Source organism: Suillus discolor, assembly GCF_016758755.1.
Source record: "Suillus discolor strain FC423 chromosome Unknown F5147scaffold_42, whole genome shotgun sequence".
In the NCBI taxonomy this organism is placed as follows: Eukaryota; Fungi; Basidiomycota; class Agaricomycetes; order Boletales; family Suillaceae; genus Suillus; species Suillus discolor.
Genome location: NW_024541289.1, coordinates 197727 through 214222, shown reverse-complemented (window position 1 = coordinate 214222; position 16496 = coordinate 197727). Strand labels below are relative to the sequence as shown.

At 50.2% G+C, this 16496-nt stretch overlaps 2 protein-coding genes across 2 annotated transcripts; both read right to left on the bottom strand.

Annotated features, from left to right (window-relative positions):
* Positions 1-2873: 2873 nt before the first annotated feature.
* On the bottom strand, positions 2874-7725 carry F5147DRAFT_808287 (uncharacterized protein; the record flags this gene model as incomplete). Its single annotated transcript, XM_041443395.1, has 11 exons — positions 2874-3253; positions 3308-3665; positions 3726-3943; positions 3994-4128; positions 4182-4377; positions 4432-4482; positions 4550-4768; positions 4823-4906; positions 6248-6439; positions 7491-7568; positions 7636-7725. The coding sequence occupies 11 exons, from the start codon at positions 7723-7725 to the stop codon at positions 2874-2876; spliced, it is 2001 nt and encodes a 666-aa protein (XP_041290752.1).
* Positions 7726-8433: 708 nt separating this feature from the next.
* Positions 8434-9458, bottom strand: F5147DRAFT_654558 (uncharacterized protein; the record flags this gene model as incomplete). Its single annotated transcript, XM_041433877.1, has 2 exons — positions 8434-8543; positions 8783-9458. 2 exons carry the CDS (start codon positions 9456-9458, stop codon positions 8434-8436), a joined length of 786 nt encoding a protein of 261 aa, XP_041290751.1.
* Positions 9459-16496: the final 7038 nt, after the last annotated feature.

The window sequence follows — 16496 nt, the reverse complement described above, 5'->3', positions numbered from 1 at the left end:
TCATCCGAACCAGAAACGATGTGAGTCCCATCTGGCGAGAACGAAACTGACTTGATAGAAGAAGTGTGTCCCTTCAAGGGCTCACCGACTGGCTGCCCTGTTCTTGCATCCCACAGCTGGACGGTTTCATCATCCAATCCTGTCACGATGCGACTTCCGTCCAGCGAGAATGAAACTGACCTCACCAAAGAAGTGTGTCCCCCCAAGGGCTCACAGATAGGCTTCCCTGTTGCCACATCCCACAACCGAACAGTCCTATCTGCAGAACAAGTTGCAATGCGAGTCCCATCTGGAGAGAACAAGACTGAGATAACCCAATCAGTGTGCCCCAGTAAGGGCTCACCAACTGGCTGCCCTGTCGCTGCATTCAACAGCCGGACAATGCCATCCTTCCAACCAGTCGCGAAGTGGGTCCCATCCAGCGATAGCAAGACTGAGGTAATGGAAGCAGCGTGCCTTTGCAATAGCTGACGAACTGGCTGCCCTACAGCTGCATCCCACAGTCGGACAGTGGTATCTGTCGAACCAGTCGCAATGCGAGTCCCATCCAGAGAGAACGAGACTGACATAACCCAATAAGTGTGCCCCAGCAAGGGCTCACCTACTGGCTGCCCTGTTGCTGCATCCCACAGCCGGACAGTTTGATCATCCGAACCTGTCACGATGCGAGTTCCATCCAGCGAGAACGAAACTGATCTCACCCAATCAGTGTGACCCTCCAGGGGCTCACAGACAGGCTTCCCTGTCGCAGCATCCCACAGTCGGACAGTCATATCTGCAGAACTAGTTGCGATACGAGTCCCATCCAGAGAAAATGAGACTGATAAGACCGAAGAAGTGTGCCCTTTCAAGGGCTCACTGGCTGGCTGTCCTGTTGCCGCTTCCCACAGTCGGACAGTCTTATCGTGTGAACCAGAAGCGATGCAAGTCCCATCCCGCGAGAACGACACTGAGTTAACCCTATCAGTGTGCCCCTGTAAGGGTTCACCAACTGGCTGCCGCGTTGCTGCATCCCATAGTTGAACAGTCTTATCATATGAACCTGTCACGATGCAAGTTCCGTTCGGTGAGAATGCGACTGACTTCACCAACCCAGTATGTCCCAATAAGGGTTCACCAATGGGCTGACATGTTGCCACATCCCACAACTGGACAGTGTGATCGTCCGAGCTAGACGCGATGCATGTCCCATCTGGCAAGAATGAAACTGAGTGAACTGAATCAGTGTGCCCCAGCAAGGGCTCGCCTACTGGCTGCCCCGTTGTTGTATCCCACAGCCGCACAGTGCGATCATCCGATCCAGTCGCAATGCGAGTCCCATCTGGCGAGAACGAGACTGACCTAACCCAATCGGTGTGTCCGCTGATCACCATCTGGACAGCTGTCCAGTTGATATCACGTCGAGATGCCAGACGAAGAGAGTTAGGAAACCATGCAGTGAACGTTTTGGATAGTGCAGAGTTAAGGGGAGAGAATGGCAGTGCTGATACGTAGAGATGAGGTGTACTGTGCAAGATGAGGCCACCAAAGATTTGGATAAATCTATGCACGTCCATTGCAGCGGACGAGGCTTCTTCGTATCCGGTGTGACTCTGTAATTGTGATTCCGCGTTAGTGAGCATGTTATCTGACGATAAATGACTATGTGCTCACCTTCAGCCACTTGGCGATAAGCGGGAGGGCGGGGACTACACCGCTGAGTGCATTGATAAGGCCAAGTGCCTCGAGCCAGAAGAATAGTCGCTCATGGTTGAAGAAGGATTTTATTTCTTTGGCAAGGTCTGGATCAAAGTCAATTGCTTGTACATGGACAAGCCAGGATCGGCAGGCATAGGATAGATGTGGGGGGATGCATTTTTCAACTCGTTCTCGCAGACCGGGATCTTCGGAGTTGGGGAGATACAATGATTTTAGATCGCAAATATTGAAAGAAAGTTCATATTCCATCACTCAAAGTGATGCGAAAGCAAGGTCTCGATGTGCTTTCGACACGTCAATGAAGAACTGTCATATCCCGCGTTCTGGACCTGGACCTGGACCAATCACACACATCATTTCTGGACTTCCGGATCCGGCCGACTTCTCTCTAACGTCCGGATCCGACCCACGTCTATCTTCCATGCCTTATCCCTTTGTATGTTCCTCCTCCAGTTAGACTATACTCATTTTCCGTACCTCGTTTCATTTCCGCCTTTATTTTCCTATGTCTTCATCTCCGTCTTCATTTACTATTTTCCGATAGACTAGTGTTTGACTTTTCTATACGCTCTGTCCACAGCCTCGCATAGCTTCGGACTGCGCAGACTGACTCTCCGTTAAGTCCTCAGTAGTATATAAACCCTGTAGAATCTTTGTACTTCCTCAGTTTGAATATTATCTTAGACTCTGCTCATTCCCTTCTCCGTCCGACTTGAGTTCTCCTCTCGTCGTCCTCCGCTAGTCTTAGGATCGATTCCTATAGACTTCTCACCTCCGCCTCTACCTCTGGTAGTCCTCCGCTGTTTCCTTTCTAGTTCGGACATCGTCTGGATTAGTCTTATCCTTCGTCCCCGAACGTCTGCCGGAATTCCCGTGCATCGGACATCGGACTCCGGACTCATCTGACAACCTCCGGACATTGTCCAACAGCCCTCGGAAGTTAGGGGCACATACTCGGGTAAGGGGCGCAGCGCACGAGCTGAAGCCAAGCCCTTCGGATCCGACCCTTGAGCACGTTCTTAACAAGAACTCTCCACTGCATTCGCGGTCTGTAAGGAAATCGCAGAAGGATGAAGGGGTCGGATGGGGGTGGATGAGCCGATGGTGCCACTGAGGAGGGATCCCATATGTTTGACCATGACTTGCACTTTGTAATGCTCGCTATTGTCTAGAAATCAGTTCCATATAACATTCAGGGACTCCAAAGAGAGGGGCTCAGCTGCGCCAAGGATTTGTCCCATCACAGAACAAAATCTCGTTAGCTGTTTGTGCAGAGACATAGAACGGGGAGATTGGTTTATTTGCATGATCTCTGTCAAAATGAAATCATACATATCATACAACAAGTTTTCCCGCTCAGCGGGATTGCAGGATACCACAGCATCGAAGGACTCGGATGAAGATAAGCCAGGAGGGGGTGCTTTGATGGATTTACAAGCAAGATGTGCCCACTCAAACAGGCCATCAGCTTTCTTAGCAAGCACTGCAAACTGTGTGTCCCCAAAATCCAAAAACTCTTCCAACTGGTTCATTATGTAAGCATGTATGTCGTGCTCTGCGATGGCTGATGAAATGTCGTCCATGGACATCCGTCAAATATGTTGAGCACCTGAAAACGCTGCTTCTATATCATGGAGTGGATGAGAAGTAACAATGATCCGGAAGTTTTTCAGAAGTTTCATGACATGAGTGATGGTTGGATCTTGAAGTTTACCGGCAAGAATGCGTAGAAGGTCGCTGCGTGTCTCTACTGCCTTGCCACTTTCGTCTAGTGCGTCAATGACGATCATGACAGGCCCTACAGGTGACTCAGAAAGCTTCCCTAGCGGTTCAATAAGAAGCTCCTGCCACTGCTGTACGACATCCGCTGTAGTCTTGAGCGCATTTGTGTTCCGGACTGCATCCGCTAATGCTTGTCTCATCTGGGGATGGCGGTCAGCCAGGTCGCGTGTGATGGTGGAGAAGACCTTTTTATGGTGATTGTCCATGTTTCAGTCGAAGCAGTAACAAGAACCGAGTCCGCCCACCCCAATGAATGAGCTAGCGATCGTGTGAGCGATGGCTGATTTACCCGTTCCAGCAGGGCCAGATAGCCATAGCACACGTGGAGCATCATCTTCACTGTTGTTGATCCATCTCATGATGTTGGAGAGAATATCTGTGTGCGTCCCTGGCAGACATCGTTTCCTAGTATCTAGTCCTGTGGCCTCCACATAAGCCATACCACTGAGGTCCAGTATTTCACCTGTAAAAGTGTAAATGAATGTTGAGCCAGAAGCAAGTCCGAATTCTTACCTGTATGGTGGATGTAGATGGCTACGTCACGAGCAACTTGGTCCCGAAAGTTTTGCATAAGCGCATCCAACACGTTATTATACCATTGTATTGTATCGTCTGTTTCTGAGACAACATTCTTTCCAAGTCTCTTCCCTATGATAAAATTGAGAATCTGCAAAGTGAAATGACTTGTTGGAGAGACTCACAAAAGTTCTTCTTCTCTGAATAATCCCTAATGAAATGCGCACATTCAAGGATCTGTTGAGAGATCTGTCCCAAAATGGTGCTCATCAACAAAATCTGATCAAGTGTGTCATCTTGTGTCATGAAGCCATACACTTGACCCAACTTCTTGTAGAGGTCAAGTATCGCTTCATTGCGATCCACTTGAGCAAGAATTATCTGCAAGCAGAACAACTGAGCAGGAAGTGTGAATAAGAGCAAAGAAAAACATACTTTCAATGCGCAAGATAGCACACCCAATGCCATCTTTGCATATGGATGTACCTGCTGAACAGTATTAGTCCAGTTCTGATGAGGAGAGAGATCATATTTCTGCGAGTTCCCCGATCACAGTGTCGAATATCCTGAGGGGTTGAAGATATGTGGCCTCCATACTGTCCATATCATCGAGAGCTGCTGGTGCATTTTGGCCTGCAGACGCTACGGATCTGATAGGTCCCAAAAGTGCATTTGCACCACCATAGGCGTCCCGAAGTGCCACGTCCACCGACTGGGGATCGGCACCTTGTTTCACACCAGTAGAAGCATCCTGAATGGTGGCAGGTTGAACCTGTGCGGCCAGTAGATGTTAGACAGAGAGAGCAGAAACTGGAATGTCACCTACCTCAATATTGGGAATTGATGAGCCTTCATGATCGACGTTAGGGAGAACAGGGTCGCGGCTGCGCAAATCCTTCGAGTTCGAGCACTTGCATACGACATCAGCCTAATCTCAGTATACTCAGCATTGATTTCAACTCAATTTCGACTCACAGAAATATTTGTGATCACACATACTGCAGTGAATCATACCCGTATCTTACGGTCAGCCCAATGTGACAATTGCCCATACCATACGGGCCATCCCATGTGGGCCCAAGGGCATATTTTAGAGGTAATATGCAGCTGGGCCCATGAATATATTGTAGAGGTAATATATGGTTGGGCCCATGAGTGTATTGTAGATGTAAATATGGCTGGGCCCATAGTGCTAGTTGGCCTCTCGGCTGGTCTACTATATGGTCTCTGAGCTGGCCATGAAATGAAAATTTTGGCCAGTCCATATTGAGTCTCGGCCATGATAATAAAACATCGGCTGGTCCATATGGTGCCTCGGCCAGCCATGACACCAAAATGTCGGCCGGTCCATATTAAGTCTCGGCCATGACAATAAAACATCGGCTGGTCCATATGGTGCCTCGGCCAGCCATGATACCAAAACATCAGCCAGTCCCTATGGTGCCTTGGTCAGCCATGGAACTAAAATGTCGGCCGGTCCCTATGGTGCCTCGGCCAGCCATGACACCAAAATGTTGGCTGGTCCATATGGTACCTCAGCCAGCCATGACACCAAAATGTCGGCCGGTCCATACAGTACCTCGCTAGCCATGACACCAAAATGTCGGCCGGTCTATACAGTACCTCGCCAGCCATGACACCAAAATGTTGGCCAGTCCATACAGTACCTTGCCAGCCATGACACCAAAATGTCGGCCGGTCCATATGGTACCTTGGCCAGCCATGATACCAAAACATCGGCTGGTCCATATGCTCCCTTGGCCAGCCATGACACCAAAACATCAACCAGTATGAAAACAACGATCCTACTGGGCAGCAGGAAAATGTTGGGTCTTGCTAGAAAAAGAGTGAAAGAGACACTCCAAGCCAATGACACCCAGCTGAGTTCCAGGAGCTAAGTAGTGAGCTGAAGAAGCTACAACTAGGAAAGTTACAACTAGGGAATGCTACTAAATAACTCAAGTTAATGGGGAGCCATCAAGAACTGGAAACTGGGGAAACTAGGCAATGACTGTAGAGTCCTAGGCGAAGGTAGAAGATGATTATATAAGCAGCAAAATGTGGACATAATCTAAGGAAAGTGTCAGGAAAAGATGCTATGTAAACACCCTCAATTGCCACCCAGTGGAGAGTTGAGTGTCATATCTCATGGGGGCTTTGAATACTAATTGTCCCCAGTCAGTCCATCACCAAGAAACAGAAAAGACTGCCAAGGAAAGTGCAAATGGTGAATATCTCCAGTCAAAATCACCTTCTCCAACCACTGAATCTCTCCACCAAGTCTAGCAAAACACCCATCTACTCTCTCTGAAACTTCCTCAAGATGGTTAAGGATGGGATGGAGGATAGAATCCAAGGTGGGCATGGATGAGGGCTGAGAAGCAGGAGATGGAGGAGGAATGGATGAAGGAGGAGCAGGGAGTGGTGTCTGAGTGTCCACAGACTGGCCAGCATTTTGGTGTCATGGCTGGCCAAGGGAGCATACGGACCGGCCAATGTTTTAGTGTCATGGCTGGCTGAGGGACCATATGGACCGACTGACATTTCAGTGTCATGGCTGGCAGAGGTACCATATGGACTGGCCGATGTTTTAGTGTCATGGCTGGCAAGGTACCATATGGACCGGCCGACGTTTCAGTGTCATGGCTGGCAAGGTACCATATGGACCAGCCGACGTTTCAGTGTCATGGCTGGCAAGGTACCATATGGACCGGCCGACGTTTCAGTGTCATGGCTGGCCGAGGTACTGTATGGACCGGCCGACGTTTTGGTGTCATGGCTGGCGAGGTACTGTATGGACCGGCTGACATTTTGGTGTCATGGCTGGCCGAGGTACCATACAGTGGACCGGCCGACATTTTGGTGTCATGGCTGGCCGAGGTACCATATGGACTGGCCTTTGCATAGATTAGTCAGTAGGGGTAGAGCCTTTGGGCATTGTCATAGGTAGCATTATTATTAGGTCAAGGCCATACCAGCTTCCATCTGCCAGAGGCAGGCACATTGCCAGCCATTCCAGTCCAATGGCTGGCTGAGGGACCATATGAACCGGCCGATGTTTTGGTGTCGTGGCTGGCCAAGGTACCATGTGGACTGGTTGATGTTTTGGTGTCATAGCTGGCCGAGGTACCATGTGGACCAGCCAATGTTTTGGTGTCATGGCTGGCCAAGGTACCATGTGGACCGGCCAACATTTTGGTGTCATGGCTGGCCGAGGCACTATATGGGCCAGCCAAGAGGCTAACTAGCACCATGGGCCCAGCTGTATATTACATCTATAATATTACCTATGGGCCCAGCCATATATCATATCTACAATTTATCCATTGGCCCACAGGTATACTACTCAACTAGTATGGGCCCAGCCAAGACTCACGAGTATTGTCAATGATGGGCCCAGCCATATGTTACAGCTACAATTGCCCATGGGCCCATCTGGGATGGCCCGTATGGTATGGGTGATTGTCACATTGGGCTGGCCGTAAGATACGGACTATTTCACTGAATGGGCTCGTGATCACATCATTCGTAACCTTCCCTAGAAACCGACAGATTTTGCCACGGGGTCGGCCCTAGACATAGACAAAGGATGCATTGACAAGAGTCAGCGCCTCAACTTCATGAATATCAACCACCTACCGGGCGTTCAGCAGCGTTTGTTTCATGGCGTGTCTCGATGTCCAGAGGAGGAACTGACCTTGAGTTCCCCAATTGATTGTCGTCATTCATGGTGATTCAATACTTGAGGTCGATGATGAGTCTGACCGTAGTAAAGTGGAACAAGAAATCACCCTTGGCACCACTTTAAAGAGGTTCACATGGTCTATCAGCCTGGTTTCTTTGTTATGGGAAACTAGGCTGAAAGCCTATCATCCCTCGGAGGGTTCTCCCTCATTTCTACAATAGGATCCTGCCCTTCGGAGGATAATTTACTCAGGTTTGCTCGGAGGTTCAGGCAGGGGCTCTGGAGGTTCTAAGTACATTTTACACTCCTCCTTGTAGTGCTGTACTTCCTCATCGCCTCTCATCATACAATGCTCTCGCTCCGCTGCTGTGCATGTTAGTAGGTTCACTCGGAAGTTCTGGCAGGAGCTCCGGAGCATACAGCACTGTCAAATGCTCTCGCTACCTACATTCCCCCTCACCTCTCTCGTCATACAGCGCTGTTCACTGCCTTTGGCTCACTGCCATGCATGTCACACAGTGCGCTATGCATCCGCCACCCTCTCTGAGCTTTGGAGAAAAAAATTCAATTGACGGTTCTAAATAGCTTCGTTTATTACTAGCTTCGAAAATGATTAGCTTTGAATCAATCTTTTTCAAGTGTTATCGATGCTCATGTCAGGTACATTGTGAGCCTCAAATGCATTTCGTTCAACGAGCGTGCTATGTCAGGTAGCTTGCGAGCTTCGCATACATCTTATTTAGCAAGACTTTTCATTTATCAGAGGGTCTTTCTGAGTGTTCTTGAACCTCAAATGCCTCTTGTTCCACCAAAGTTCTCACTGCGCGAACCTCAAAGACTTCATTTTGTTCAACTGGTAGGACTTGTGATTCATCAGAATATAAAAGTACATGCATAGTCTATCATTGAACGCGACCATGTACTACCATTCAAAAGTAAGAACGAAAGCAAGAATGAGCGACATATGGACATAAACAATATTAAAAACATGCAGGCTATCAAGGGCAAGAAGACGAGGCTCAATTATGGACAGACTGTGACAAAAAGGACCCTGGGAGGACTCAGATGCACGCAAGAAGTAAGAGGACGACATCTAGTTACCTTCAGACTGGGCCGGAGAAGAGGAATACTCCATCAGACCAGGCAGAGGGCTCATCCTAGGACTAGAACGGGGTGTGCGTACGTTCTCTGCAGCCTGATATGCCATGGACCCATACTGAGGCTGCCAACCTTCATGCATGCCACATCCATCATGACCTGGCACTAGGTTTTGGTGAAGGTAAGGGATGGGGCGCATGCCCTGCTGGTCTCCACTTGGGTATGTCACCCTGTTATCATGGTACTCCACTGTGTATGCAGCTCCTTGCTGAGGGGCAGGTACACGATCATACATTTCGGTGTGCTGCGGAGGAACACGTGTGCGAGTGTCGTTAGTTTCCATGTCCTGCTGCTGCTGAGCTGGTGGGCGAGCATCGTAAGTTTGGATGCGCTGCTGATAAGCAGGTGCATGCATGTTGTAGGTGTGGGGTGCGGGGTTGGGATGCATACCATTGCGCTGGGCATGGCTATAAGCGGCAACACCTGAAAGCGCCTGGAAGGGTTGAGCAGACTGTTGATAGTCGATCTGGCCATGGCGCTGATCAGGGTAACTCTGATGTTGCGGCACCTCGAGATGTTGCCCATATGGTGACGGCACAGGGAGGGCTTGCATGTACTGCTGTGAGTTGGTTTGCAAGGCAGGACCTCGCTGATCTGGGCGTGGAGGTTGCCGAAACATGGGCGATGGAGAGGAGGGGGCAGATGTCATGACCTCCTGAGATTGCTCCCTCATAGCAGAGCCGTTACAAAGTGGCTCTTTGTTAAGAACATGCTCAAGGGTCGGATCCGAAGGGCTTGGCTTCAGCTCGTGTGCTGCGCCCCTTACCCGAGTATGTGCCCCTAACTTCCGAGGGCTGTTGGACAATGTCCGGAGGTTGTCGGACGAGTCCGGAGTCTGATGTCCGATGCATGGGAATTCCGGCGGACATTCGGGAATGAAGGATAAGACTAATCCGGACGATGTCCGAACTAGAAAGGAAACAGCGGAGGACTACCAGAGGTAGAGGCGGAGGTGAGAAGTCTATAGGAATCGATCCTAAGACTAGCGGAGGACGACGAGAGGAGAACTCAAGTCGGACGGAGAAGGGAATGAGCAGAGTCTAAGATAATATTCAAACTGAGGAAGTACAAAGATTCTACAGGGTTTATATACTACTGAGGACTTAACGGAGAGTCAGTCTGCGCAGTCCGAAGCTATGCGAGGCTGTGGACAGAGCGTATAGAAAAGTCAAACACTAGTCTATCGGAAAATAGTAAATGAAGACGGAGATGAAGACATATGAAAATAAAGGCAGAAATGAAACGAGGTACGGAAAATGAGTATAGTCTAACTGGAGGAGGAACATACAAAGGGATAAGGCACGGAAGATAGACATGGGTCGGATCCGGACATTAGAGAGAAGTTGGCCAGATCCGGAAGTCTGGAAATGATGTGTGTGATTGGTCCGGGTCCAGGTCTGGAATGCAGGATATGACAGTATCCCCCCTTTAGGGCCGAGCCCACGAGGCTTCTGATCTGGAAGTCCAGACTGGACTTCTATGAATGCGGGATGATGGGTGGAGCTCGTAAAAATAGAACTGGACATATAAGTAGGCCGGGGTGCCCATGAGACGTCTAAAACTTTCCCCCTAACTCCTATTACTGTTTTAACATGTCTAACTCCACTTCCGGCAACTCGAAGTCCGCCCAGCAACTCCTCCAAGAGAGGCAGGTGGAAATGGCAGCCGAAATCGTGCGACTCGAGGTGGACGCTCGGAGAGAGGCGGAGGAAGAGGAGCATAAACGCAAGGAGGCGGAAGAGGAATGGAAACGGATGGAGGAACAGAAATGGAAGGATATCGAGGAGACTCGGAAAAGGTTGGCTGAGCGCGAGCAGGAGTGTTTGGCAAAGGCTAGGATGGGCAACACGTCGGAGGTGAGTCGGATGAGGTTTTTTGTGTTTTTCCGGAGTTTAACAAAATGTTAGTCCTCCGGTCCGGCGGATCCGGAGGTCGCGTGTGAGATGTGTGTCCTTAGGCGCAAGATTTGCACCTGGGCAGTAGCGTCTAAGACGCCTAGGGTGAGTGTTCTGTTTTGTCCGGATCCGGATGATTACTGATGATTCCGAAAGATCCGGACTTGCGACCAGTGCTGCACGTCCAAGGAAAAGTGCGTCGGCGGAAATCCGCCTGTCAAGGCGCCGGCCGGCAAAGGCAAAGGCAAGAAACGCGCGTGTCTGGAGGGATCTCCGAGCCCCAAGGGCAAAGGCAAAAGGCAAAAGGCGTCAGTGGAGTCCGGAGGACATCGACGATGACGTGGAAATAGTGTCCAATCCCTGGACGATCATTGGGGAAGATCAAGACTGGGCGGAGTATGATGACCAGGCCTGGGTCGCAGCCGCCAACAACATTGTGGCGGAACTGGCCCAGACCAATGGGCTGATGGAGAGGAGTGTTGCAGCGGCAGAAGGAAGTAGGGCTGCGATGGACTGGGTGAGTGAGAACATGCTCCAGTTCATGGAGGAGCAGAGGGTGTTCCAGGCTCTCTTCATGGAGAGTCTGAGGAACGGTTTCTGGATGCATGTGGAGGATGCTCCAGAGGAGGAAAATGGGGAGGAGGCGGAAAAGGAGGCCGGCGGATCCGGCGGAGACATGGAGATGGATTCTTAGGTCATCGGATCCGAAGTCCGGATGTCGGACACCTAAATAATGTAAATATATGCATGTCTTTTTTACTCTTTGTTAGAAGTTGGTCCCGGCTTATCCGGATATGCTGAGTGGAAATCTGATAGAAGTTCCAGCACATTTCTGAGTTTGGTTGCGAGTATCCAGGAAGTTTCTTCGTCTGTTCCCTCGTATCCGGCCCAACGTACTAAGTATAATAGTTGGCAGTGACGTCTCCAGCGGTCGATCTTGGAGTTCAGAATTTCGGAGATTTCATATTCCGGTTCTCCGTCGACTAATACCGGAGGTGGAGGAGGTTGGATGCGATTCGGAATGGTGTTAGGAGTTGCAGGTTCTAACTGAGAGACATGGAATATGGGGTGCACAGATCGCATAGCATCTGGAAGACGGATGGTGAAGGAGTGGGTGCCAGGATGAGCGATGATGTTGAATGGTCCGAGATTCTTTTCTGAGAGCTTTTTCGATGGTCGGGTCGAGCAGAAATATTTTGCTTTGACGAAGACCTGATCTCCGACTTTGAAGTCCGGAGCGGGTTTCCATCTAGCGTCTGTGGGTCCCTGATATCGTTCTTGGGCATGGGACATTTCTTCTTGGAGGAATTGATGAAGCTCGTCTAGATCTATGGCATAATCCTGGGCATGGGCGGAGGAGAGATCACACTCTGGATGTATGGAAATGTTTGGGTGATAACCCTTATTGGCGAAGAATGGCGAAACTCCGGTGGTAGCACTTGGAGCGTTGTTGTAAGCAAACTCGGCCAAGGGTAATAGTTCCGACCAATTATCCTGCTGATAGTTACAGTAGATACGGAGGTATTGTTCTAGGGTCTGGTTAGCTCGCTCGGTTTGTCTGTCACCTTCCAGATATCATCCGGAAGTGAAGTGGAGGATCATGTCAAGTGCTTTTCCGAGTGACTGGAAGAAGTGGGAAACGAATTCCGTACCGCGGTCGGAAGTAACATGAGACGGAACTCTGTGTTTGGAAAACACATGGAGGAGGAATAACCGGGCGAGGTCTGGAGAGGTGATGGTGTCGTAGGTTGGGATGAATATGGATTGCTTGGATAGTCGATCTATGACTACCAGGATGGCTGTGAAGCCGGAGGAATCGGGGAGTTGTTCGATGAAGTCCATGGATATAGAATTCCACGGCTTCTCGGGGATGGGGAGTTGTTTCAATAGTCCATATGGTTTGTGTCTCGGAACTCTGGCTCGGGCGCAGGTTGTACAAGACTTGACATAGTCCTTGACATATGCGCGAATTCCGGGCCAAGTATACTCCCGACGGATAATTTCCAGGGTCCAGTTCTAACCGAAATGTCCAGATAGGGGGTGGTCGTGTGTATTCCGGAGTACTTGGAGATGGAGGTCATTGGATTCCGGAACATATATACGGCTGTCACAACGGAGGAAACCACTTTCGTCCACTGTCCATCTCGGGTCCGGCGGATCCGGAAGATGACTGGAAGCGATAGGGTCATGGGGGAGGGCGGACAGAATGTCCTTATGAAGTTGCTCGACATCCATTAGTACAGCTGCCCGGAGCACCGGAATTGCTAGGTGTGATGCCCAGAGGGACAAAGTGAGCTGTTCTGTGGTAAATATCGGCCGGAGGTTGTGTGGATTAACTTGAGTGTAGTCCTTATCCCCCTCTTTGGGGTAGACGTCCCAACGTCTAGTTAGGCAGTCGGGCTTTGCTCCGAGTTTTCCGGGTCGGAAACGGATAATGAGATTAAACTGATGGAGGTATTCCAACCAGCGGGCCTGGCGGCGGGTGAGAAGTTTTGTGGTAGTGAAATACTCAAGGTTCTTGTGGTCCATGACAACGTCTATTGGCTTGGCAGAGCCTTCAAGGTAGTGTCACCAGGACTGGAAAGCTTCGTAGATAGCTAAAAGTTCCTTATCATGGGTATCGTAGTTGAGTTCCGGAGCCGAAAGGGTTCGGGAGTAAAAAGCAACCGGGCGGAGCTCCTGGTCTGGACATACTATAGAAAGTATTCCGGCGATAGCATAGTCAGAAGCGTCCGTCTCAACGACGATAGGAACATCCGGCATCCAGTGCGTAAGCACTAGAGCGGTAGTGAAGGCTTTCTTGAGAGTGTCAAAGGATTTCTGGCCATCCTCGGAGAAATTCCAGGGAGCATCCTTGCAAGTGAGCCGCGTAAGCGGAACTACAATATCCGAGTAGTTAAAGATGAAACAACGATAGAAATTGGTGAATCCAAGGAACAATTGAATATCCTTAACTTTCCGGGGTTCCGGCCAGTCACAGATAGTCTGGACTTTGTCCGAAGACATGGTAAGGCTGGCCGGAGATAGGAGGTAGCCGAGGTATTCTACGGAGTCGGAATGGAATTCGCACTTCTCCGGTTTAGCATATAGATGATGCTTCCGGAGGCGTCGGAGGACTTCAAGGACATGTTGTTTGTGGGATGCAAGGTCTGCGGAATAAATGAGGATGTTGTTGAGATACACAATATCACATATGTCAAGCATATCGGCAAAGATGGTGTTGACAAAGCGTTGGAAAGCCGCCGGAGCATTGGTGAGACCCTCGGGCATAACCAACCATTCATAGGAGCCATAGCGTGTCCAGAAAGCAGTTTTCCACTCGTCTCCTTCCGCCATCCGGACTAGATGGTAAGCGGACCAGAGGTCAATTTTAGTGTAAACTTTAGCGCGGCTCGGAGAATCGAGAAGGTTGGAAATGAGGGGAAGAGGGTAGCGGTCTTTCTTTGTGATTTTATTGAGTCCTCGGAAATCTACGCAGAGGCATAGGGAGCCATCCTTCTTCTTGACAAACAGGACAGGGGCTCCGTGCGGAGAGGATGAGGAACGGAGAAGTCCTGTTGCAATATTCTCATCAAGGAATTTGCGGAGAGCTACAAGCTCGACCAGAGAAAGGGAATAGATGGTGCCAAGGGGCAGAGCCGCTCCTTCTTCCAAATTGATCTTAAGATCATAGGGACGATGGGGAGGGAGCTGTCCGGCTTTGCTTTTATCAAAGACATCCGCGTACTCATGATATTCCGAAGGGATTCCAGATAGGTTCGGAGGTTCAGAGGAGAGTGTAGCAGAGCAGAGATTGACACCGGTGGGTCGGATGAAAATACTGAACTGGACCGAACCCTCTAATTTACAGGCCCAGCAAAAGGCAACTGCATTGATTAGGGAAATATTGGGAACGGCGCTATCAGCGGAGGGACTAGGCGGGGTTGTGGGAAGGGTTTCCGCCGGAGCCGGCGGAAATGAGGTCGGAGGGGGTGAAGGCACTCCATGAGGAATCGGACAGAAATCGATGCTGCCCTTTACCCAGTCAATCAACGGATTGTGTCGGGTGAGCCAGCTATATCCTAGAACGATGGAACAGGATGAGTCCAACGGAGTAACATAAAATGTTTCGGAGGTAACCACGCCGGTCGGAAAACAGATCGGTAAATCTACTGCCTTGGTAATCGTGGCATTAGAAGTACCATCAAACAAGTGAAGCGGAAGCGGAGGGATTGCATAGGTCAGAATGTTATTTTCTCAGATTAGTTTGGTTTCTACAAAACAATGGGAAGAACCACAATCTACAAGAGCCGGGAACGGAGAGATATCAGGAAAAGTAGAGATGGAAATATTTGGCATAAGCGAGTTCGGATTGGAAAGAGAAACAGCATTGAGACATAGCTCCATTGCGTGGGTTGAGTCAATGCAACCCTCGTCCCGCGTGGAGTCAAGAGGGTCGTGGACTAATTTTTTGTCTCTTCCGAGACCTCTGGTTTGGCTTCCGGAGTCACCATGCTAGCACGACCTTTGGCCGCACAGGAAGTGGACTTTAGGCAGTCCCGGGCAGTATGACCAGGTCCGCCACAGAAGAGGCAGAGCTTCTTTTCCATGCGCCTCTGGCGCTCCTCGGAGGTGAGTTTACCGTCTTTTCCGAGCTTGGATGTCAAGTCCGGAAGTTTGGCGGAGGAGGAAGCCGAAGCGTTTCTGGATTTCCCGCCAGAGTATTCTTTCCGGTCGGAGGTGGAAGCTGACTGCTTAGTAGGAGGGGTGGATGCGAAGGGTTTGGTTTTGCGGGAGACTTCTCCCTTGCGTTCCCAGTATTGGGCATCGATAGTCTGGGCGAGGGTTTTGTATTGGGACAGAGTGGTGGGTTTTCCTTGACGACTGATTTCGTCCTTGATGCGAGCCGGAAGTCCGTTGTAGAACTGACGGTGCAAAGCTCTGTCGCCCCAACCGCAGACTTGGGAAGCGAGCCATTGGAATTCTACAACATACTTGTTGATGCACTGTCCATCGCGCATATAGAGCTGTTCCAGCTGCATTTCCGCATCTCCGACCGGGTCGTGAGGTCCGAAGTTAGTTTGGAGTTCTAACATGAACTCGGAGTAGTCATCCATCCACTCCGGACGATCTGCTAGATCATCCGAAAGGAGGTCCAGCTCAAACCATTCAAGGGCCATGCCCTTGAGGTATGATTGCGCGAAGTTGACCTTAGCGCGGCCGGTGCGGAAAGACTTCGGCTTAGCTTGGAAGTTAAGCTCACATTGGACAAAGAACGCCCGGAGCTTCCGGGGCTCAGTGCCATCGAAGGTGTCCGGTTCTCAGACTTTGATTTTGGAGTCGTCAGGGATAGTGGAGCGGCGGTTGTTACGCGCCAGGTTATTGATTGCCTGAGACAGGCAGAGGAAGACCAAGTCTTGTGGACCGAGACCTTCATTTTCATCGTCAGTCGGGTCTTCCGGAGGTTCATCATCCAGGTCACCTCCCCCGTCATCCAGCGGATCTCTGCCCGGAGTATCTTCATTTTCCGGGAGGAATCCGGCTGGTGTGCGAGTTGGGGTTTCTGGGTGCGGATGATTCATGAGTTGAGAGATGCTGGATGTAGCGCCCTGCGCACTAGCGCGACGCTGTGAAAAGCTAGTGAATGCATCGACTATGGGAGTAGAATCACGTCGGGCGGTTACTAAGCCCGCCGCGTGGAAGTTGGTCTGAGTGGTTGTAGGTGCCATGAATGTAAGTATACTCGGTAAGGTGTGAGTTCGAATATACTGTTAAGAACGTGC